The following is a 25,745-nucleotide window of genomic DNA, read 5'->3' as shown; positions in this document are numbered from 1 at the left end:
GTGCCCCGTCATTGGTGTCAGTGGGGGGAATAGTGCCCCGTCATTGGTGTCAGTGGGAGGAATAGTGCCCCGTCATTGGTGTCAATGGGAGGAATAGTGCCCCATCCTTGGTGTCAATGGGAGGAATAGTGCCCCATCCTTGGTGTCAATGGGAGGAATAGTGTCCCATCATTGGTGTCAGTAGGAGGAATAGTGCCCCATCATTGGTATCAGTGGGAGGAATAGTGCCCCATCATTGGTATCAGTGGGAGGAATAGTGCCCCATCATTGGTATCAGTGGGGGAATAGTGCCCCATCATTGGTATCGGTGGGAGGAATAGTGCCCCATCATTGGTATCGGTGGGAGGAATAGTGCCCCATCATTGGTATCGGTGGGAGGAATAGTGCCCCATCATTGGTATCAGTGGGAGGAATAGTGCCCCATCATTGGTGTCAGTGGGGGGAATAGTGCTCCATCATTGGTGTCAGTGGGAGGAATAGTGCCCCATCATTGGTATCAGTGGGAGGAATAGTGCCCCATAATTGGTATCAGTGGGAGGAGTAGTGCCCCATCATTGGTGTCAGTGGGAGGAATAGTGCCCCATCATTGGTGTCAGTGGGAGGAATAGTGACTCATCATTGGTGTCAGTGGGGAGGAATAGTGCCCCATCATTGGTGGCAGTGAGAGGAATAGTGCCCCATCATTGGTATCAGTGGGAGGAATGGTGCTCCATCATTGGTGTGAGTGGGAGAAATAGTGCCCCATTATTGGTGTCAGTGGGGGGAATAGTACCCCATCATTGGTGTCAGTGAGAGGAATGGTGCCCCATCATTGGTATCAGTGGGCGGAATGGTGCCCCATCATTGGTGTGAGTGGGAGGAATAGTGCCCCATCATTGGTGTGAGTGGGAGGAATAGTGCCCCATCATTGGTGTGAATGGGAGGAATAGTGCCCCATCATTGGTATTAGTGGGAGGAATAGTGCCCCATCATTGGTGTCAGTGGGAGGAATAGTGCCCCATCATTGGTATTAGTGGGAGGAATAGTGCCCCATCATTGGTGTGAATGGGAGGAATAGTGCCCCATCATTGGTGTGAATGGGAGGAATAGTGCCCCATCATTGGTATTAGTGGGAGGAATAGTGCTCCATCATTGGTGTCAATGAGAGGAATAGTGCCCCCCCCTCTCCCTCCTTGCCCCCTCCTCTCTCCCTGCCCCCCCTCCTTCTCTCTCACTGACCTCTCCTCCCTCCCTGTCCCCCCTCTTTCTTGCTCTTCCCCTGTCCCCCCTCTCTCTCCTTGCCCCCCCCCCCAGAATGGATGATCTTGGTGTTGGGGGCCCATGGCCCTCGGTGATGCAGGGCACATAATCTGGGTGCCGGTTCATTATGGAAGCCAAGTGCCTGAATGTGTTGGACGGCAGGACTGTGGGATTTTGTTGAAATCTGGAGATGGTCCCGCACAATCCGGGACAGCTTGGAGGCATGACATCACCACCTTGCGATAGATAAATACTGCAGCCTACATTCCGTTCCATCATTCTGCCCCTCGGGGGCTGTCCTTCTATCCGGGTACATCGATGATTCCCCACACATGGATCATACCTCACATCACAGACACACAATACAGAAATAAATCACAAAAACCAACAAATCTGCCAGCAAAGTAACAATTTAATACCTGACAAGCGCGCTCGGCGCCCATAGAGGACTGTGCCTACTGAGCATGTGCGGGGCCCACGCCAATCCGCCGCCAACTTCCTTTCTTTGTGGTTTTCTACATGTAGACTTCTGTTGTCTGTGAAACATTTCCCGCACGCTGAACATTGTTAGGGAGCTCTGTCTCGTCATGGGGGCAAAAAGGGAGTGTTTTTTAGTGAAACATTTCCCACACTCTGTGCACAAATAGGGACACTCATCTGAGTGACTGTTCTGGTGAGCATCAGGTTCTCTTTTCTGAGTAAAACATTTCCCGCACACTGAACATGAATAAGGATGCCCACTTGAGTGAGTTCTCCAGTGCCTAACAAGGGCTCCTTTTTGGTGGAAACATTTCCCACACAATGAACATAAATAAGTACATTCATTCGAGTGAATTCCCTAGTGCCTAACAAGGGCTCCTTTTTGGTGGAAACATTTCCCGCACACTGAACATGAATAAGTACACTAATCTGAGTGAATTCTCTAGTACCTAAAAAGGACTCCTTTTTGGTATAGAAACATTTCCTGCACACGAATAAGGACGCTCTCCTGTGTGACTTTCTGGTGGGTTTCACGTTCTCTTTCCTGAGTAAAACATTTCCCGCACACTGAACATGAATAAGTACACTAATCTGAGTGAATTCTCTAGTACCTAAAAAGGACTCCTTTTTGGTGGAAACATTTTCTGCACGCTGAACATGAATAAGGACGCTCACCCATATGACTATTCAGGTATCAAGTTCTCTTTCCTGAGTAAAACATTTCCTGCACACTGGGCATAAATAAGTACATTCATCTGAGTGAATTCTCTAGTGCCTAGCAAGGGCTCCTTTTTTGTGGAAACATTTCCCACATGCTGAATGTAAATAAGGACGCTGTGTGACTTTTCTGGTGAGTAACAAGTTCTGTTTTCTGAGTAAAACATTTCCCACAAACTGAGCGTGAATGAGTACATTCATCTGAGTGAATTCTCTAGTGCTAAACAAGGGCTCCTTATTGGTGGAAACATTTCCCGCTCAGTGAAACGTGAATAAGGACGCTCGCCCACGTGACTATTCTGGTGGGTATCAAGTTCTCTTTTCTGAGTAGAACATTTCCCGCACGCTGAACACGAATAAGGACGCTCATCCATGTGACTTTTCTGGTGAGAGGTTCTCCTTTCCTAGCGAAGGATTTCCCGCACTCTGAACATCATAGGTACTCTCACCTAAGAAGGGGTTTTTTCTTGGAATAACATTTTCCACACTTTGAACATAAATATGGTTGGTCATCAGTGTGACTTTTTTTTGTGTCTATGAAGGTTTGTCTGGTCAGAAAAGCCTTTTCCACGCTTCATACAGGAAAAGAGATGCTCGCCCGCATGAATTCTCTGGTGTTTACGAAGGCTTTCTTTTTTTTTAGAAAAACATTTTCCGCACTCTGAACAGGAAAAGGGACCCTCACTCATATGTATTCTCTGGTGTTTCAGAAAGTGTCCTTTTTCAGAGAAACATTTCCCACACTCTGAACAGCAAAAGGGACGCTCGCCCGTGTGAATTCTCTGGTGTATAAGAAGGTGTTGTTTCTCATAAAAACATTTCCCGCACTCTAAACAGGGAAAGGGACGCTCACCAGTGTGAAGCCTTTGATGTTTCAGAAGGTTTCCTTTTTCGGAAAAACATTTCCCGCACTCCGAACAGGAAAAGGGACGCTCACCTGTATGTATTCTGTGGTGTTTCAGAAAGTTTGCTTTTTCGGAAAAACATTTCCCGCACTCTGAACAGCAAAAGGGACGTTCACCCGTGTGAGTTCTCTGGTGTATAATGAGGTTTCTTTTGTCAGAATAACATTTCCCACACTCCGAACATGAATAAGGACGCTTGTGAGATTTCTGGTGTTTAAGAAGTGTTTTCTTCTCACTGAATGTTTTCCCGCACACTGAACATGAAAATGAGCTCCCTCCTGTGTGAACTCCCTCATGGCTTAAAGAGGATTTCTGGGGATTGGATGGATCTGTTGATCTGTCAGCACTGTGAGAACCTAGGTGGACATCTGAAGTTATAGTATGGGATCTATCAGAAGATTCCTCAGGATTAGAAGGATCCATTGATCTGAGATGGACATCTGAACTCATAGTATGGAATCTATCAGAAGATTCCTCAGGATTAGAAGGATTCATTGATGTTAGATGGACATCTGAAGTCATAGTACAGGATCTATGAGAAGGTTCCTCAGGATTAGAAGGATCCATTGATCTTAGATGGACATCTGAGGTCCTAGTATGGGATTTATCAGAAAATTCCTCCGGGTTATAAGGTTCAATTGATCTTAGATGGACATCTGAACTCATAGTATGGGATTTATCAGAAGACTCCATGCGATTAGAAGGATTTATTGATCTTAGATGGACATCTGAAGTCATAGTATGGGATTTATGAGAAGATTCCTCAGAATTAGAAGGATCCATTGATCTTAGATGGACATCTGAAGTCCTAGTATGGGATTTATCAGAAGATCCTTTGGGATGAGAACGATTGATTGGTCTTACCATCCAGTAAAATGTTACTTTTCTAGGAGATTGTCCAATGTCACCGTCTTCTGCAGTGGAACCTGGAGATGCAGTAAGACGTCCCTCACGTTTATTCATCTCTGAACAATATTGTCCGTCTGTTGGAAATAAAGTTTTGTTTGTTTTTAGACTCTTTGTACTCGGAAGTCATATATATTAGGTCAGAAGTCACAACGTTCTCAGAGCTCTGGCTTTGAATTGGGTGCAATCATAACACTGAACGACCAATACAAACCAGGCCAGATGGTATAGTGTACATGGGGCCCGTACAGCCTGCCTGATGGGAGCCCCAACTCCGCCCCTGACTCCACCCCCTGTCTAAAAAAATGAAGCTTTGTCTTCAAGGAGGGACAAAGGAAGACACTGGGAGATGGGGGGGGGGGTCTGATACTTAGTGGGGGGAAAAAGGGAAGCATTTGTGAATAGAGGGGAGATATGGGGGTCTTGTTGCTTAGTGGGGGGAAATGGGGGGCCCTGGTGCTTAGTTGGCAGAGATGGGAGGACCTGCTGCTTAGTGGGGGGAGATGGGGAGGTCCTGGTGCTTAATGGGGGGGAGATGAGGGGTCTTTGTGGTTAGTGGAGAGAGATGGGGTCTTGGTGGTTAGTGGAGAGAGATGGGGGTCTTGGTACCTAGTGGGGAGAGATGGGGGGTCTTGGTGCTTGGTGGGAAGAGCTGGGGGGTGCTTGGTGCTTAGTGGGGGATGGGGGGTCTTGGTGCTTAGTGGGGAGAGATGGGGGGGTCTTGGTGCTTAGTGGGGAGAGATGGGGGGGTCTTGGTGCTTAGTGGGGAAAGATGGGGGGTGCTTTGTGCTTAGTGGGGGGGGGGGGGGGGGTCTCAGTGCTTAGTGGGGAGAGATGGGGGTCTTAATGCCTAGTGGGCAGAAATGGGGGGGTGGTCTTGGTGCTTAGTGGTGGGAGATTGGGGGCCCTGGTGCTTAGTGAGGAGAGATGGGGAGGAGACCAGGTGCTTAGTAGGGAGACCTGGGGGTCTTGGTGCTTACCGGGGAGAGATGGGGGTCTTGGTGCTTAGTGGGGAAATATGGGGGTCTTGGTGCTTAGTGGGGGGAGATGGTAGTCTTGGTGCTTAGTGTGGAGAGGTGGTGGTCTTGGTAATTAGTGGGGGGAGAGATGGGGGGTCTTGGTGCTTAGTGGTGGAAGATTGGGGAAACTGCCAGTCAGTGGGGAAGGGGGGCACTGGTGATAAGTGGGGAGAGATGGGGGTTCTGGTGCTTAGTGAGGGCAGATTGGGGGAACTGCTAGTGATTGGGGGAGGGGGGAACTGGTGCTCAATACCTCAGAGCTCAACAGAGGATGCCAGCAGTGGAAGTCTTCCTTTGCTGCCGCTCTTTGTCAACTTGGCTAAGCTGTCACTGCACTGACATCCACAGGAACCCTCCAGGCGTGTCTACCACAGGAGCAGTGACACCACTGTCACTTCTCCTTTCAGCCCCCCCCCCCCCCAATGAGTTGCCCAGGGCCCTCTGGATGAAAATATGGCCCCCCAATCCAGGGAATATGAGTTACCACCTGGGGAGCCATGGGGGAACAACATTCTGTACTCACAGTACGTATAGAAAATGTGCTATGTGAAGCTTGAACACTTAACAGGGGGGCCCGGGCCCTCTACAGGAAGCTCGGTGGTATCCCCTTATCGGCGACCCTGAGTGTACCCAAACCGTACTAGGGAACAGTATGTGAGCATTGAGGACATTGTTACGGTGAACCTTCCATATGGTGTCCAGTATCTCCACCTCATTTGTTGGGAACATGACGTTATATTGAGAAATGGAGATGGACCTTTCATATGGTGTCCAGTATCTCCTCATTTGTTGGGAACATGACGTTATATTGAGGAATGGAGATGGACCTTCCATATGGTGTCCAGTATCTCCTCCTCATTTGTTGGGAACATGACGTTATATTGAGGAATGGAGATGGACCTTTCATATGGTGTCCAGTATCTCCTCCTCATTTGTTGGTAACATGACATTATATTGATGAACGGAGATGGACCTTTCATATGGTGTCCAGTATCTCCTCCTCATTTGTTGGGAACATGACGTTATATTGAGGAATGGAGATGGACACTTCATATGGTGTCCAGTATCTCCTCCTCATTTGTTGGGAACATGACGTTATATTGAGGAATGGAGATGGACACTTCATATGGTATGCATTGCTTCCACCCCAGTTGTTGGTAACATGAGGTTGTGTGGAAGAATGGAGGAGATCCTTTCATGTGGGGTTCAGTAGGGATGAGGTTCAATCTTGGGTCAGTAAAGACTTTGCTTCAAACTCTAGTCATTCATAGTGTACAAAATAAGCAAACCAAATGACCAGATATGCCATGTTTGCTTGCCCAACAACAGAATAACAACTTTGTGATGGCCGGCCATAAGCACCATTGGTTCTTAGGACACTAGGATGGTTTTCAATATTCCCACCTGATTTTTGAATCATGATGTGAAGAATGATATGGACCTTATCATGAAATAGCTAACAATTGTAAAATGAATACAGAAAACCAAAACATTTAATAAAATGGATAAAATAAGCCAGCCAATCGTGGCTGGGTGATAGTGTATGGACACTGATGTCTTCGTTATTGAATGGAATGAAGGTGGACCTTCCTTAAAACTCTTTGTTGGAAATAATATACTATACTGAAGAACAGAAATAGACCTTTGTAATGTCGGTCCAACAGTAAGTGTTTGCTTCTTGTAAAACTGCCTGTTGATCTTGTTAGGTCAGCTCTGTGGTGCTAACTGGTTCTCAAGCAGGATGGCTTTGGATTGTAGCAACATATGTAGCCTTACTCAAAAAATAATGTGAACAGTTTCTGCTCATTACTCACTTGAGCTGATATACAGAGAAGGATCCTCCTCTTTATTAGGATCCATACCCTCATCCTCCTTCGTACTCTGCTGACCACCCATCACGTACGTTTCTTCTTCCTTCTTTACATCAGCTTTTATATCCATGAGTTCCTCAACATAAAACCAGAAAATGATAAAACAAAACATCCTCAAAACATAAGCACTAATACCCGAGACCTCAGAGAAGATTATCTCAGGTTGGAATAATTTTTAAGTCATAGATGCTCCAACTTTACCTACCTGATGATGGTGAGGGATGGTGTGACCTTCCTGTGTGGAATCCCAGGAATACAGAGGACGGGGACATCTCTCTGGTGGGTTCCCATTACTGGATCCATCTACTTGATGATGGTGAGGGATGGTGTGACCTTCCTGTGTGGAATCCTGGGAATACAGAGGACGGGGACATCTCTCTGGTGGGTTCCCATTACTGGATCCATCTACCTGATGATGGTGAGGGATGGTGTGACCTTCCTGTGTGGAATCCTGGGAATACAGAGGACGGGGACATCTCTCTGGTGGGTTCCCATGATTGGATCCATCTGTAGGAAACACACACACTGACTGAATCCATTGTTTCTATGTGTTTATCAGATGATGGGGGATCTAGGTGGATCCTCCGTACTCCTCTCTCCTTTCCAATAAAGTCTCCTCTTACCCGGTGATGTGAGGGGCGGCTGATTGTCCATCATGACGTCCTTGTAGAGATCCTTGTGTCCTTCTAAAGATGGATCATGGGATTGGCAATTGGTTATCAACTGTTCAGATGTCCTCTTCAATACTTCATTAATCCTATACACAATTAAATTATCATTAAGTACATTCCCAGAATCCTCCTCACCTCTCCAGTCAGGTATATGTTTTATTAATAGAGATGAGAGTGATGTCATGTGACCTCCCAGAATCCTCCTCACCTCTCCGGTCAGGTATATGTTTTATTAATAGAGATGAGAGTGATGTCATGTGACCTCCAAGAATCCTCCTCACCTACCTGGTCAGGTTTAATACCCTCCATCTGTGTCCGTCTGCCCCATATCAGCACTATATGTCTATTAAAGTATGCTGTAAGCAGATCTGTATTTGCATTGTGAGTAGAGTCAGGACTGGCCAGAGAGGGATTTCTCTGATGCAGTTGGCCAGTTTTAGCATATACTGCAAGAATTCCCTGTGTGCAGAGCATAAATCTAGAATATTTGTAATATTTAATTTACTTGATGGTGGTCTTAATCTATATGGTCATGTGATTTGGATAAATGTCTCTATATTTAGGACGTATCCGGTCTATAAACCAGAGGCTCTGGATGGACGGTTGGATAAATGGTTCTATATTTAGGACGTATCCGGTCTATAAACCAGAGGCTCTGGATGGACGGTTGGATAAATGGTTCTATATTTAGGACGTATCCGGTCTATAAACCAGAGGCTCTGGATGGACGGTTGGATAAATGGTTCTAAATGACTGACATGATGGGAGGTTACTGGGTGTAAATAGAAAATAATATCTTATTACCTCCTTTGTGTTGTCTTCTTTCCACCTCGCTTTTTTCTCACAAAACGTCCTGTTTTTACCTTATAGAAACGCCTTGTCTTTGCCTTAAGTCACTTCCTGTTTGAGCATTCTAAGTGATATCGCCATCTTGAGGTAGTTTTAATAACTACATCCTACGTTATGTTGTCCAGTGTCTCATTTGTTGGGAACATGACGTTCTATTGAGGAATGGAGATGGACCTTCCATATAGTGTCCAGTATCTCCTCTTCATTTGTTGGGAACATGACGTTATATTGAGGAATAGAGATGGACCTTTCATATGGTGTCCAGTATCTCCTCCTCATTTGTTGGGAACATGACGTTCTATTGAGGAATGGAGATGGACCTTTCATATGGTGTCCAGTATCTCCTCATTTGTTGGGAACATGACGTTATATTGAGGAATGGAGATGGACCTTTCATATGGTGTCCAGTATCTCCTCCTCATTTGTTGGGAACATGACGTTATACTGAGGAATGGAGATGGACCTTTCATATGGTGTCCAGTATCTCCTCCTCATTTGTTGGGAACATGACGTTATACTGAGGAATGGAGATGGACCTTTCATATGGTGTACAGTATCTCCTCATTTGTCGGGAACATGACGTTATATTGAGGAATGAAGATGGACCTTTCATATGGTGTCCAGTATCTCCTCCTCATTGGTTGGGAACATGACGTTATATTGAGGAATGGAGACGGACCTTTAATATGGTGTCCAGTATCTCCTCCTCATTTGTCGGGAACATGATTTTATATTGAGGAATGGAGATGGACCTTTCATATGGTGTCCAGTATCTCATTTGTTGGGAACATGACGCTATATTCAGGAATGAAGATGGACCTTTCATATGGTGTCCAGTATCTCCTCCTCATTTGTTGGGATCATGACAAAGCAATGTTCTCCGCACTTTACCCTTTTAGCAAAACCCCCTCTCTCCCTTCAAAAAAAACCCTGCACCAATCTGCACACTCACCCCTTCCAGCACAAATCTTCCTACCCTAATTGGCCTTCCAGTACAAATCTTCTTGCCACCAATCACCCCTCACAGCAACAATCTTTCCTTCGAGCACAACCCCCCCAATTTTCCCCTTCTGGTATAAATTCTCTCCATTCCCTTCCTCCAAATCCCCCTCCCAGCACAAATCCTCCTCCCAAGCCTCCCCCTTCAAGAACAAATCATTCCCCCAAAAAATTGCTCCCCAACACGAATCCTCTTATTCCATCCCCCCTTCCACATCACCTCCTCCAATAAGTGTGGCTCAATGCCAAGGGGTAGTCCTTCCTCCTGAGCTTCCCTGGTGACAGGAGAGACATCAAAGCTAAGGAAGAGTCTAAAGGAACCTTTCCTCGGCTCTGACCCTATATCATTGTGACAGACAGCCATCGGGGAGAGGTCCCAGCTGGTGTAGGATGGGTGATCGTAGGGTCAGGGACCCGTGGCTCCCTACAACAGGAAACAATCTAGGTGCCAGTGTGTCCCTACAAGGTTCATTTTTGGATTCAAGTGCCCAACCTTGTTCTGGTACTGGGCTCCAGAACTGCAGATCCTGGGATTTTGTTGAAATCTGGGGACAGGCCAGCAGAATCTGGGACAGTTGGGATGAATGACATCACCGCCTTGTGATATACAGTCAGGTCCATAAATATTGGGACATGGACACAATTCTAACATATTTGGCTCTATACACCACCACAATGGATTTGAAATGAAACGAACAAGATGTGCGTTAACTGCAGACTGTCAGCTTTAATTTGAGGGTATTTACATCCAAATCAGGTGAACGGTGTAGGAATTACAACAGTTTGCATATGTGCCTCCCACTTGTTAAGGGACCAAAAGTAATGGGACAGAATAATAATCATAAATCAAACTTTCACTTTTTAATACTTGGTTGCAAATCCTTTGCAGTCAATTACAGCCTGAAGTCTGGAACACATAGACATCCCCAGATACTGGGTTTCATCCCTGGTGATGCTCTGCCAGGCCTCTACTGCAACTGTCTTCAGTTCCTGCTTGTTCTTGGGGCATTTTCCCTTCAGTTTTGTCTTCAGCAAGTGAAATGCATGCTCAATCGGATTCAGGTCAGGTGATTGACTTGGCCATTGCATAACATTCCACTTCTTTCCCTTAAAAAACTCTTTGGTTGCTTTTGCAGTATGCTTTGGGTCATTGTCCATCTGCACTGTGAAGCGGCGTCCAATGAGTTCTGAAGCATTTGGCTGAATATGAGCAGATAATATTGCCCGAAACACTTCAGAATTCATCCTGCTGCTTTTGTCAGCAGTCACACTCATCAATAAATACAAGAGAACCAGTTCCATTGGCAGCCATACATGCCCACGCCATGACACTACCACCACCATGCTTCACTGATGAGGTGGTATGCTTAGGATCATGAGCAGTTCCTTTCCTTCTCCATACTCTTCTCTTCCCATCACTCTGGTACAAGTTGATCTTGGTCTCATTTGTCCATAGGATGTTGTTCCAGAACTGTGAAGGCTTTTTTAGATGTCATTTGGCAAAGTCTAATCTGGCCTTCCTGTTTTTGAGGCTCACCAATGGTTTACATCTTGTGGTGAACCCTCTGTACTCACTATGATGAAGTCTTCTCTTGATTGTTGACTTTGACACACATACACCTACCTTCTGGAGAGTGTTCTTGATCTGGCCAACTGTTGTGAAGGGTGTTTTCTTCAACAGGGAAAGAATTTTTGGTCATCCACCACAGTTGTTTTCCGTGGTCTTCCGGGTCTTTTGGTGTTGCTGAGCTCACCGGTGCGTTCCTTCTTTTTAAGAATGTTCCAAACAGTTGTTTTGGCCACGCCTAATGTTTTTGCTATCTCTCTGATGGGTTTGTTTTGTTTTTTCAGCCTAATGATGGCTTGCTTCACTGATAGTGACAGCTCTTTGGATCTCATCTTGAGAGTTGACAGCAACAGATTCCAAATGCAAATAGCACACTTGAAATGAACTCTGGACCTTTTATCTGCTCATTGTAATTGGGATAATGAGGGAATAACACACACCTGGCCATGGAACATCTGAGAAGCCAATTGTCCCATTACTTTTGGTCCCTTAACAAGTGGGAGGCACATACTGTTGTAATTCCTACACCGTTCACCTGATTTGGATGTAAATACTCTCAAATTAAAGCTGACAGTCTGCAGTTAAAGCACATCTTGTTCGTTTCATTTCAAATCCATTGTGGTGGTGTATAGAGCCAAAAATGTTAGAATTGTGTCGATGTCCCAATATTTATGGACCTGACTGTATATATATATATATATATATATATATATAGATATTTTGCAGACTACATTGTTTCATCATTTTTCCCCATGTCAGGGATCTGCAGGAGGTTTGGCCAGATCTGTGTAGCTACACTTAGGAGACTGAGACCGGTAAAATGGAGACTCAGGGAAGAGATATGAAGGGGGATCCAGGACTGGGATCGGGAACAAGAGGAGCAGATAAGAGATAATAGGACACAGGATGCAGGACCAGGAGGAAGATCAGGGTCAGAATAAATCGAATGCAGTCTTGGGCAGCAGGGAAAAACACTGGAATGAGAGGCACTAGAGAGACCTAAATACCCTCCCAGCAGCCACCATCAGGTGCAAACTGATTACTGGGAACTGCTATCAGAGCCAAGGAAGAGTCCAAAGTAAGGGGGATCCAGGACTGGGATCGGGAACAAGAGGAGCAGATAAGAGATAGTAGGGCACAGGATGCTGGGTTGGAGGAAGATCAGGGTCAGGATCAGAATGTCTCCAGCAGCAGAGCCAAACACTGGAACAAGAGGCACTAGTAAAGGAGGACCTAAATACCCTCCCAGCAGCCAGCATCAGGTGCAAACTGATTACTCATATCTGCTGGGAGGGTATTTAGGTCCTCACCTACTAGTGCCTCTCATTTCAGTGTTTGGCTCTGCTGCCAGAGACTGTGTGCCAGTTATTCTGACCCTGATCTTCCTCCAACCCAGTATCCGGTGCTCTACTATCTCTTATCTGCTCCTCTTGTTCCCGATCCCAATCCTGGATCCCCCTTCCTTTGGACTCTTCCTTGGCTCTGATAGCAGATCCCAGTAATCAGTTTCCATCTGATGCTGGCTGCTTGACGGGTATTTAGGTCCCTCACCTACAAGTGCCTCTCACTCCAGTGTTTTGCTCTGATGTTGCCAAAGCCTGCCCTTTATTATGATCCTGTCCCTGATCTTACTCCTGCCCTGCATCCAGTGCCCTACGGCCACCAGAACTACAGGGAAGTATACGCCACCAGCAGGTGATCCAGGTCCTGACACCTGACCTGGTGGTCCATTCTTCTGTTAGGTAACATCGATTGATTTCACACACAAATTATACCTCACATCACATCCAGACAATGCAAAAAATAAAATGAAAGACATCAGATGCAGAGAGTTTTAATATTTATAAATGCGAAAGCAAACTGAACATTGAAATACAACATACGAGGCTCAATTCACAAAGCTTTATACATATGGAAGGGTCTAACAAGGGCTGCTTTTGTGTTGAAACATTTCCCGCATGCTGAACATGAATAAGAACGCTCACCTGTGACTTTTCTAGTGGGTAACAAGGGTTTCTTTTTTTTTAATGAAACATTTCCCACACACTGGACATGCATAAGGAAGCTCACCTGAGATAATTCTCTGGAGCCTAACAAGGGCTCCTTTTGTCTTGAAAAATTTCCCGCACGCTCAGCATGAACAGGGATGGGCGCCTGAGCGACATTTCTCCTTCTAGAGAGAACGATATAAGGATGCACACCTGAAGGAAGGGTTTATTTCTTGGGAAAATATTTTCCGCACTTTGAACATAAATATGGTCGGTCAGCAGTGTCCTTTTTTTTGGTGTCTGCGAAGGTTTGTCTGGTCACAATACCTTTTGCCGCACTCCAAACAGGAAAAAGGCCGCTCGCCCGTATGAACTCTCTGGTGCTTAAGAAGGTTTCCTTGGTCAGAAAAACATTTTCCGCATTCTAAACAGGAAAAGGGGCGCTCACCCGTATGAATCCTCTGATGTTGACGAAGAGCTCCTTTAGTAGAAAGAGATTTCCCGCACTCTGAACAGGAATAGGGACGCTCGCCTGTATGAATCCTCTGGTGTTTGTTAAGGCTTCCTTTTTCAGAAAAACATTTTCCGCACTCCAAACAGGAAAAGGGACGCTCGCCAGTGTGAATTCTCTGGTGACTAAGAAAGTTTCCATGGCTAGAAAAACATTTTCCGCACTCTGAACAGGAAAAGGGGCGCTCGCCCGTATGAATTCTCAGATGTTGATGAAGGGCTCCATTACTAGAAAGAGATTTCCCGCACTCTAAACAGGAATAGGGACGTTCACCCGTATGAGTTCTCTGGTGTTTATGAAGGCCTCCCTTTTTAGTAAAACATTTTCCGCACTCTGAACAGCGATAGGGACGCTCGCTCGTATGAATTATCTGGTGTGTAACAAGGATTTCTTTATTAGGAAAACATTTTCCGCACTGTGAACAGGAAAAGGGACGCTCACCCGTGTGAATTTTCTGGTGTCTAAGAAGTTTTTGTTTCTTAGGGAAACATTTCCCGCACTCAAAACATGAATAAGGACGCTCAGCCTTATGAGATTTCAAATGGTTAGAAAGTGCGGTTTTCTTGGTGAACGTTTTCCCGCACACCAAACATGGCAATGAGCTCCCACCTGTGTGAGCTTCTTCATAGCTTGAAGAAGAATCCTCGGGATTAGAAGGTTCCAATGATCTTAGATGGACATCTGAAGTCATAGTATGGGATCTATCAGAAGATTCCTCAGGATGAGAACGATTCATTGGTCTTACCATCCAGTAAAGTGTTACTTTTGGAGGAGATTGTCCAATATCACCGTCTTCAGCAGGGTAACCTGGAGATGCAGTAAGACGTCCTTCACGTGTATTGATCTCTGAACAATACTGTCCATCTGTTGGAAGGAAAGTTTTCAATATGTTATGTTTTTTTTTTATACGCCTTGTATTCAGGAGTCATATATATCAGGTCAGAAGTCACAACATTCTCAGAGCTCTGGCATTGAATTGGGTGCAATCATAACACTGAACGACCAATACAAACCAGGCCAGATGGACAACATACTGAAGAACGAAGAAATGCCGTTCATGATGTACAGAAGTAGATGGGTCTCGGGTTCAACTTCTGATTTCACCAAAGGGTTGCACATAATATTTAGTGAATGGACAACAGGAAAGTTTCTGGGACTGTGGACCTTCTACAGTAGATGGTTTGAGACAGTGGACCTTTCATACGGTGTCCAGTATCTCCTCCTCGTTTGTTGGGAACATGAAGTTAAAATGAGGAATGGAGGTGGACCTTTCATATGGTGTCCAGTACCTCCTCCTCATTTGTTGGGAACGGGACGTTATATTGAGGAATGGAGATGGACCTTTCATATGGTGTCCAGTATCTCCTCCTCATTTGTTGGGAACATGACGTTATATTGAGGAATGGAGATGGACCTTTCATATGGTGTCCAGTATCTCCTCCTCGTTTGTTGGGAACATGAAGTTAAAATGAGGAATGGAGGTGGACCTTTCATATGGTGTCCAGTACCTCCTCTTCATTTGTTGGGAACATGAAGTTAAAATGGGGAATGGAGGTGGAACTTTCATATGGTGTCCAGTACCTCCTCTTCATTTGTTGGGAACATGAAGTTAAAATGAGGAATGGAGATGGACCTTTCATATGGTGTCCAGCATCCCCTCCTTATTTGTTGGGAACGTGACGTTATATTGAGGAACGGAGATGGACCTTTCATATGGTGTCCAGTATCTCCTCCTCATTTGTTGGGAACGTGACATTATATTGAGGAATGGAGATCGACCTTTCATATGGTGTCCAGTATCTCCTCCTCATTTGTTGGGAACGGGATGTTATATTGAGGAACGGAGATGGACCTTTCATATGGTGTCCAGTATCTCCTCCTCATTTGTTGGGCACATGACGTTATATTGAGGAATGGAGATGGACCTTTCATATGGTGTCCAGTATCTCCTCGTTTGTTGGGAACATGATGTTATATTAAGGAATGGAGATTCATCTTTCATATATTGGACAGTAGGGATGACGTTCAGCTCATTACTTACTTGTGTTGATGTACAGAGAAGCTTCCTCCTCTTTAATGGTATCCATAACCTCATCTTCCTTTTTACACTGCTGATCACCCATCACATATGTCTCTTTTTCTATCTTCTTCACCTTGGCTTTTGTATCAATCAGTTCCTCGACCTAAAACCAGAGAATGATAAAAAGGAACAGTCTCAAAACGAATAACTGGAGACCTCAGAGATGATAATCTCAGTTTGGAATAATTTTTGAGTTGCAGATCTCCGACTTCACCTACCTGATGATGGTGAGGGATGGTGTGACCTTCCTGTGTGGAATCCCAGGAATACAGAGGACGGGGACATCTCTCTGGTGGGTTCCCATGACTGGATCCATCTGTAGGAAACACACACACTGACTGAATCCATTGTTTCTATGTGTTTATCAGATGATGGGGGATCTAGGTGGAGTCTCTGTACTGCTCTCCCCTTTCCAATAAAGTCTCCTCTTACCCGGTGATGTGAGGGGCGGCTGATTGTCCATCATGACGTCCTTGTAGAGATCCTTGTGTCCTTCTAAAGATGGACCATGGGATTGGCAGTTGGTTTTTAACTATGCAGATGTCCTCTTCACTACTTCATTAATCCTGTGCACAATTAAATTATCATTAAGTACATTCCCAGAATCCTCCTCACCTCTCTGGTCAGATTTAATACCCTCCAACTACAGTATGTCTGCCCAATATTAGCACTATAAGTCCATTAAAGTATGCTGTAAGCAGATATGCATTTGGATTCTGAGTCAGGACTGGCCAGAAAGGGATGACTTTGAAGCAGTTAGTCCACTTGAACACGTATTGCAAGAATTCCAAAATTCCCAAGGTATAGAAATATGCGGTGGTCCCTATCTATGTGGTCATGTGATTTGGATAAATGGTTCTATATTTAGGACGTATCCGGTCTATAAACCAGAGGCTCTGGATGGACGGTTGGATAAATGGCTCTATATTTAGGATGTATCCGGTCTATAAACCAGAGGCTCTGGATGGACGGTTGGATAAATGGTTCTATATTTAGGACGTATCCGGTCTATAAACCAGAGGCTCTGGATGGACGGTTGGATAAATGGCTCTATATTTAGGACGTATCAGGTCTATAAACCAGAGGCTCTGGATGGATGGTTGGATAAATGGTTCTATATTTAGGACGTATCCGGTCTATAAACCAAAGGCTCTGGATGGACGGTTGGATAAATGGTTCTGTATTTAGGACGTATCCGGTCTATAAACCAGAGGCTCTGGATGGACGGTTGGATAAATGGTTCTATATTTAGGACGTATCCGGTCTATAAACCAGAGGCTCTGGATGGACGGTTGGATAAATGGTTCTATATTTAGGACGTATCCGGTCTATAAACCAGAGGCTCTGGATGGACGGTTGGATAAATGGTTCTATATTTAGGAGGTATCCGGTCTATAAACCAGAGGCTCTGGATGGACGGTTGGATAAATGGTTCTATATTTAGGACGTATCCGGTCTATAAACCAGAAGCTCTGGATGGACGGTTGGATAAATGGTTCTATATTTAGGACGTATCCGGTCTATAAACCAGAGGCTCTGGATGGACGGTTGGATAAATTGTACTAAATGATGGACATGATGGGGGGTTAGTGGGTGTAAATAATAATATTACCTCCTCCAGCATAATCCAGAGTTGTCTCTGCTCAACCTCGCTCTTTTTTTTCTCACAAAACTTCCTATTTTTACCTTATAGAACGTCTTTTCTTTTTCTTACATCACTTCCTGTTCCTTTGTTATATCACTTCCTGTCTGTGCATTCAATGCCATCTTGAGGTAGTTTTAATAACTGCATCTTATGTTATGTTGTCCAGTATCTCCTATGCGTTTGTTGGGACCATGACGTTATATTGAGGAATGGAGATGGACCTTCCATATGGTGTCCAGTATCTCCTCCTCATTTGTTGGGAACATGACGTTATATTGAGGAATGGAGATGGACCTTTCATATGGTGTCCAGTATCTCCTCCTCATTTGTTGGGAACATGATGTTATATTGAGGAATGCAGATAGATCTTTCATATGGTGTCAAGTATCTCCTCCTCATTTGTTGGGAACATGACGTTATATTGAGGAAAGGAGATGGACCTTTCATATGGTGTCCAGTATCTCCTCGTTTTGTTGGGAACATGACGTTATAATGAGGAGCGGAGATGGACCTTCTATATGGTGTACAGTATCTCCTTCTCATTTGTTAGGAACATGACGTTCTATTGAGGAACAGAGATGGACCTTCCATATGGTGTACAGTATCTCCTCCTCATTTGTTGGGGACATGACGTTCTATTGAGGAATGGAGATGGACCTTTCATATGGTGTCCAGTATCTCCTCCTCACTTGTTGGGAACATGACGTTATATTGAGGAATGGGGATGAATCTTTCATATGGTGTCCAGTATCTCCTCCTCATTTTGTGGGAACATAACACCATGTTCAGGAATAGAGATCGATCTTTCATATGGCTACCTCTCCACACAGAGGCTGAGCAAAATAGTAGAGTGAGGATAAAACAAGGTAGGATGGGAGGCATACCTTATGCTAAGGGATTTCTGGACTTCCAGTAGGGCAGGACACAGGTCTTTCTTTAAAGACTTTTGTGTAACTCTGTTTGTGCTACATTACCAAGCTATTGTTCCATGACTAGAGGAGTGGCCAAATGTATGGAACCTTGTTTATTTGAACTTTGTATGGAACTTTCCTGTGCTCTTGGTATATGTGGAGTCCCTAGCAGGGGATGATGAGTCTGATATGCCATGGGATCTTGGTCAAGCCAGGGTGGGCTGTCTTTAGAGGGTTCTAAATGGCAAAAAACTAGCAGAGGGCCATCTTAGGGGGTGGAACCCTGAAGACCCCGTGGTAAAGGATTTTCATGAGCCATTGGGCACCACCCACTGCTGAGCTCGAGAGGGTTAAAAAAGTATACAACTTTTTCCTGCTACATACCATCAGAAACCTCCCAAACTTAGAACTTAAGAATGAAGGACATCTCAGGGAGAAAATGACTGAAATGCACCACGGAAAAACGCTAAATAATAGACGTAACTAAATTGTCTGATTAGAAATTACATATAAAACACAACCTGGGAAGCATATTAAGTTCACCCACTGCACATACTCTGCCCTCTTCACACACTATTTTCTCCTGCAGGGTGGGGTCCTCTTTCCCTGGAGAAGGGGGGGGGCAGGAGTATAAGATGAAGAGTGCAGGGGTTAGGGAGTGTGTAAAGCACAGTGCTGAGGTCCATATTGGCCAAATTCCCCTTGTATCCTGTTAGCAAAATCCCCTCTCCCATCTGCATGCTCACCCTTTCACAAATTACCCCCCCCCCCATCCCGGTGAAATCTTCCACCTCCTTCCAGAACAAATAATGTCCCCCCACACAGGGGTCAAGAGGTGCAAAATTCCCCCCATAAACAATGTTCCCCCCCTCACCACTTTACCTTTCAGCAAAAATTCCATCTCTTCCATCAAAATCTAGCCCCAATCTCCATGCTCACCTTTCCCAGCATGAATCTTTGCCCGCCCCCCCCCCCCCCTCCAGCACAAATTCCTCCTTCCAGAAAAAAATATGTCCCCACTTGTGGCCCCAATGGTACCCCCCCTCCTCAATTCCTCCTTCTAGCACAAATTCCCCCCATTCCTTCTTCTAATCTCTCTCCCAGCACAAATCCACTTCCCCTTCCATCACCAACCCTCCTACCCACATTGGCAGTTCCAGTACAGATATTCTTTCCCCCAATCACCCCTCATAGCACAAATCTCCCCTTCATACACAACCCCCCCCCCCAACACACACACACCCCAAGTATCCCCTTCTGGTATAAATCCTCTCCTTTCCCTTCCTCCAAAACCCCCTCCCAGCACAAATCCTCCTCCCAAGCCTCCCCCTTCTAGAACAAATCATTGCTCTCCAAAATTGCTCCCCAGCATGAATCCTCTTATTCCATCCCCCCTTCCACATCACCTCCTCCAATGAGTGTGGCTCAATGCCAAGGAGTAGTCCTTCCTCCTGGGCTTCCCTGGTGACAGGAGAGACATCAGAACCAAGGAAGAGTCTAAACTTGTTCCTGACCTTGCTCTTTAGATTCTGGATTATGACCCTGGCTTGCCTTGGACTACTCTCCGCCTGATCTCCTGGTGCTGAACTTGGCTTGCTTCTGGACCTCGCTCTGCCTGCTAAGCTGGTACCGAACCCAGCTTGCCTCCTGACCAAGCTGCTTTCTCGCTGTATATGTCCCTGGCTCACCTTGACTACATCCCTGACCATGGCAGTTGTGACATACCCAACCAGTTGTTGTCCACTAATAGAGAATGGTCTCCTCTCTCTATGGGCCATAATCAGTGGGTAGAAGGCTAGCCCCTAGGAGACCAAAGGAGTGAGGTGAGGAGTAGAGAACATAGAGATGGTATTGAAAGCCATGGGAGTTTATCAAGTGACCAAAGGAGGAGGTGTAGATGGAGAAAAGAAGGGGTCCAAGTACAGAACCTTGAGGGACCCCTACAAAAAGAGGGAGTGGAGAGGAGGAGACAGAGTTATAGGTAACACTGAAGGAGCACCGCAATAGGTAGGAGAACCAGGAGAGAGCAGAGTTTCGGAGGCCAAGAGAGTGGAGTTTTTTGAGGAGAAGGGGATGGTCAACCATGTCAAAAGCCACAGAGAGGTCAAGTAGTAAGAGTACGGAGTAGTGGCCATTGGTTGGGATGAGTAAGGAGTAGTGGCCATTGGTTGGGATGAGTACGGAGTAGTGGCCATTGGTTGGGATGAGTACGGAGTAGTGGCCATTGGTTGGGATGAGTATGGAGTAGTGGCCATTGGTTGGCATTAGTACGGAGTAGTGGCCATTGCTTGGGATGAGTATGGAGTAGTGGCCATTGGTTGGGATGAGTACGGAGTAGTGGCCATTGGTTGGGATGAGTACGGAGTAGTGGCCATTGGTTGGCATTAGTTCGGAGTAGTGGCCATTGGTTGGGATGAGTAAGGAGTAGTGGCCATTGGTTGTATGAGTATGGAGTAGTGGTCATTGGTTGGCATTAGTACGGAGTAGTGGCTGTAGGGTTTAGCATTTAGTAAATCATTAGTGACTTTCAGTAGGGCGGTTTCGGTGGAGTGTAGCAAGCGAAAGCCAAACTGTAAGTTGTCAGAAAAGTTGTCATAAAGGTAGGAGCTCAGACGATTGTAGACTAAGTGTTCTAAGAGTTAAACAGGAGCAGGGAGATTGTTCAGGCTGGTGGGGTCCAGTGAGGGCTTTTTAAGTATAGGGGGATCAGGGTCAAGAACAGAATAAATGGCATGAGGTCTCAGGCAGCAGAGCAAAACAATGGAGCGAGAGGCACTAGTAGGGAGGGACCTAAATACTCTCCCAGCAGCCAGCATCAGGTGGAAACTGATTACTCATATATGCTGGCTGTTGGGAGGGTATTTAGGTCCCTCCCCTACTAGTGCCTCTCACACCAATGTTTTTCTATGCTGCCAGAGCCTGCGTGCCATTTATTCTGATCCTCTCCCTGACCTAAATACTCTCCCAGCAGCCAGCATCAGGTGCAAACTGATTACTCATATATGCTGGCTGTTGGGAGGGTATTTAGGTCCTCCCCTACTAGTGCCTCTCACTCCAGTGTTTTGCTCTGCTGCCAGAGCCTGTGTGCCATTTATTCTGATCCTCTCCCTGACCAAAATACTATCCCAGCAGCCAACATCGGGTGGAAACTGATTACTTATATCTGCTGGCTGTTGGGAGGGTATTTAGGTCCTCCCCTCACTCCAATGTTTTGCTCTGCTGCCAGAGCCTGCGTGCCATTTATTCTGATCCTCTCCCTGACCTAAATACTCTCCCAGCAGCCAGCATCAGGTGGAAACTGATTACTCGTATCTGCTGGCTGCTGGGAGCGTAGTTAGGTCCTCCCCTCATTCCAGTGTTTTGCTCTGCTGCCAGAGCCTGCGTGCCATTTATTCTGATCCTCTCCCTGACCTAAATACCCTCCCAGCTGCCAGCATCAGGTGCCCTGACCTACATACCCTCCCAGCTGCCAGTATCAGATTAAAACACTGGAGTGAGAGGCACTAGTAGAGGAGGACCTAAATACCCTCCCAACAGCCAGCAGATATGAGTAATCAGTTTCCACCTGATGCTGGCTGCTGGGAGGGTATTTAGGTCCTCCCCTACTAGTGCCGTTCGCTTAAATGTTTGACTCTACTGCCAGAGACTGCATGCAATTTCTTCTGATCTGGACCCTGATCTCACTCCTTCCCTGTATCCTGTGCCCTTCCGGCACCGGAACTACAACCTTCTCTGGGAATCACAGTGCCACCAGCAGGTGATCCAGGTCCTGACAGACTGCCGGGTGGTCCATTCCTCTTTTATGTTACATCGAAGATTTCAGACACAGATTTATACCTCACATCACATCCAGACAATGCAAAAAATAAAAATGAAAAACAACAAATTGATCAGAGTTGTATAATTTATAAAAGAATGCAAAACAAACGGAACAGTTACAAAGCTTTAATATAAGGATCGTTATTTTAGCCATGTGACTGGAATTTTCAAATCTCATTGGACATTTGTATTCATTTTTTTATGCATTACTCCTAGAAAAGTACCAAATAAATACCTGACAAGCATGCGCAACTGCAGATCGAGAGCAGTGCCTAACGGACATGTGCGGTGCCTACATCAGTCCGCCACCATCTTCCTTTCTTTGGAGTCCTCTACATTTACCGCCATCAGTGTGATGGAAAATGAAGTCTCACACGTCCGTACATTTTGTTCAGATGTTTCTTGTTGAGCTTTGCAGGTTCATTTTCTATAGAACCTCAAATACACGTAACTCCGCCCACTTACAGTGTTCATACCTGTACAGGAGTATTTCGGAGATGTAATACGGATGTGACGCTGGAACTACGGGGGGAGGTGCGTCCCGGATTTCTCTTTCATTGCATTTATGGGACGGATATTATCTTCAGTATACAACAGACTCGATTCTTTATGACCCCGCCCAGATTAGATCGCAGTTATAGGAGGCTCCTCCCACCGTTTGGAGTCCTTTCTGAGCAAAAGATTTCCAACACTCCGAACACGAATAAGAACATTTCCCGCATGATGACCATGAATAAGGAAGCTCACCTGAGATAATTCTCTGGTGTCTAACAAGGGCTCCTTTTGTCTTGAAACATTTCCCGCACGCTGAACATGAATAAGGAAGCTCACCTGAGATCATTCTCAGTTGTCTAACAAGGGCTCCTTTTGTCTTGAAACATTTCCCGCACACTGAACATGAATAAGGAAGCTCGCCTGAAATAATTCCCTGGTGTCTAACAAGGGTTCCTTTTTGTCTTGAAACATTTCCCGCACGCTGAACATGAATACGGAAACTCACCTGAAATAATTATCTGGGGTCTAACAAGGGCTCCTTTTGTGTTGAAACATTTCTCGCATGCTGAACATGAACAGAAGCACACACCTGAAGGAATTCTCTGGTGTCTAACAAGGGCTCCTTTTGTCTTGAAACATTTCCCACACGCTCCACATGGGACGCTCACCTGAGTGACTTTTCTCCTGCCCGAGAGAATGATTTCCGGCACTCTTAAAATGAATAAGAAGAAGAAGGGGTTATTTCCTGGGAAAACATTTTCCGCACTTCGAACATAAATATGGTCGGTCAGCAGTGTCCCTTTTTTTGGTGTCTGCGAAGATTTGTCTGGTGTCAATAACTTTTTCCGCACTCCAAACAGGAAAAGGGCCGATCTCCCGTATGGACTCGCCAGTGCTTAAGAAGGTTTCCTTGGCCAGAAAAACATTTTCCGCACTCTATACAGGAAAAGGGGCGCTCGCCTGTATGAGTTCTCTGATGTTGACGAAGGGCTTCTTTAGTGGAAACAGATTTCCCGGACTCTAAACAGGAAAAGGGAAGTTCACCCATATGAGTTCTCTGGTGTTTGTTAAGGCTTCCTCTTTCAGAAAAACATTTTCCGCACTCTGAACAGCAAAAGGGACGCTCGCCAGTGTGGATTCGCTGGTGACTAAGAAGGTTTCCGTGGGTGGAAAAACATTTTCCGCACTCTAAACAGGAAAAGGGGCGCTCGCATGTATGAATTCTCAGATGTTGGTGAAGGGCTCCATTACTAGAAGGAGATTTCTCTAAACAGGAATAGGGATGTTCACCCATATGAGTTCTCTCGTATCTATGAAGGCCTCCCTTTTTAGTAAAACATTTTCCGCACTTTGAACAGCAATAGGGACGCTCGCTCGAATGAATTATCTGGTGTCTAACAAGGATTTCTCTATTGGGAAAACATTTTCCGCACCGCGAACAGGAAAGGGGACGCTCACCCGTGTGAATTTTCTGGTGTCTAAGAAGTCTTTGTTTCTTACGGAAACATTTTCCGCTCTCAAAACATGAATAAGGACGCTCAGCCTTGTGAGATTTCAAGTGGTTAGTAAGTGCGGTTTTAATAGTGAATGTTTTTCCGCACACCAAACATGGCAATGAGCTCCCCCGTGTGAGCTCCTTCATGGCTTGGAGAGGATTTCTGGAGATTGGATGGATCTGTTGATCTGTCAGCACAGTGAGAACTTAGGTGGACATCTGAAGTCATAGTATGGGATTTATCAGAAGATTCCTCAGGATTAGAAGGATCCATTGATCTTAGATGGACATCTGAAGTCATAATATGGAATCTATCAGAAGATTCCTCGGGATCAGAAGGATCCATTGATCTTAGATGGACATCTGAAGTCATAAAACGGGAGTTATCAGAAGATTCCTCAGGATCAGAAGGATCCATTGATCTTAGATGGACATCTGAAGTCATAAAACGGGAGTTATCAGAAGATTCCTCAGGATCAGAATGATCTATTGATCTTGGATGGACATCTGAAGTCATAGTATAGGATCTATCAGAGAATTCCTCAGGATTAGAAGGATCCATTGATCTTAGATGGACATCTGAAGTCCTAGTATGGGATTTATCAGAAGATACTTCGGGATGAGAACGATTCATTGGTCTTACCATCCAGTAAAGTGATGGTTTTGTAGGAGATTGTCCAATGTCACCGTCTTCTGCAGTGCAACCTGGAGATGTAGTAAGACGTCCCTCACGTGTATTGATCTCTGAACAATACTGTCCATCTGTTGGAAGGAACATTTTCAATACGTTATGTTTGTTTTTATAATCTTTGTACTCAGGAGTCATATATATCAGATCAGCATTCAAAATGTTCTCAGAGCTCTGGCATTGAATTGGGTGCAATCATAACAGCGAACAACCAATACGAACCAGACTAGATGGACGGTACACCCAAACCATAATAGGAAACAGTAGTTGTGCATTGATGACTTTGATTTGGCGAAGAATAGCGATGGACCTTCTTCCACCTCATTTCATGAAAAAATTACAACCTACTGAAGGACGAAGAAATGCCATTCATGGTGTACAGAAGTAGATGGGTCTTGGGTGCAACTTCTGATATCACCAAAGGGTTGCACATAATAATTAGTGCATGTGTAGCACTACCTCCTTAGGAGTTACTGAAGATTTGGGTCCCCCACTCCCTATTGTCCTGCACAGCCAGGCAACACGCATTTTCCATTCAGACTTGCATCCAGGAGACAGGTACCAGTCATTCAGCTTGTTTTGATGTTTTATTAGGAGATAAAACTTGGATGGGTTATAATTACTCACTTGGCTGATGTACAGAGAAGATTCCTCCTCTTTAATGGGATCCATAACCTCATCCTCCTTCTTTGTAAATTGCTGATCACCCATCACATATGTTTCTTCTTCTTCCTTCTTCACCTCAGCTTTTGTATCAATGAGTTCCTCACCCTAAAACCACAGAATGATAAAAAGGACCATCCTCAAAACATAAGCACTCATACCTGGAGACCTCAGAGATGATCATCTCATACAGTTTGGAATAATTTTTAAGTCATAGATGCTCCAAC

The 25,745-nt window shown here is 45.3% G+C and overlaps 2 protein-coding genes across 6 annotated transcripts in view; both read right to left on the bottom strand.

Moving 5' to 3' along the window:
* Nucleotides 1–1,633: 1,633 nt before the first annotated feature.
* LOC149440471 (uncharacterized) overlaps nt 1,634–25,745 on the bottom strand; it is a 66,842-nt gene continuing 42,730 nt past the window's right edge. For 2 of the 5 annotated variants that reach the window (XM_089658556.1, XM_089658554.1), the window contains 3 exons: nt 7,343–7,542; nt 7,081–7,213; nt 1,634–4,324 (listed from right to left, as the gene is read on the bottom strand). In XM_089658556.1, the coding sequence (XP_089514682.1) occupies nt 2,949–4,324; nt 7,081–7,213; nt 7,343–7,542 (1,709 nt within the window). In that variant the 3' untranslated portion in view covers nt 1,634–2,948. Of the gene's footprint in view, nt 4,325–7,080; nt 7,214–7,342; nt 7,645–7,760; nt 7,895–8,612; nt 8,730–25,745 lie in introns of those variants that run through there. The other 3 variants (XM_089658555.1, XM_089658557.1, XM_089658558.1) reach the window with 3 other exon arrangements.
* On the bottom strand, nt 13,042–25,702 carry LOC149440474 (uncharacterized). Its single transcript, XM_089658509.1, is given in 11 exon segments — nt 13,042–14,586; nt 15,764–15,905; nt 16,021–16,118; nt 16,235–16,334; nt 20,047–20,160; nt 22,833–23,068; nt 23,118–23,417; nt 23,513–24,297; nt 24,299–25,029; nt 25,483–25,626; nt 25,688–25,702. Coding segments are annotated over 11 exon segments (3,765 nt in total). The 3' UTR covers nt 13,042–13,486.

Source organism: Staurois parvus, unplaced genomic scaffold (genome assembly GCF_062004578.1).
Source record: "Staurois parvus isolate SC_StPar_1 unplaced genomic scaffold, SC_StPar_1.0 ptg001079l, whole genome shotgun sequence".
NCBI classification, from domain to species: domain Eukaryota; kingdom Metazoa; phylum Chordata; class Amphibia; order Anura; family Ranidae; genus Staurois; species Staurois parvus.
Note: the sequence above shows the minus strand (reverse complement) of the source record. Positions and strands in the feature narration are given on the sequence as shown.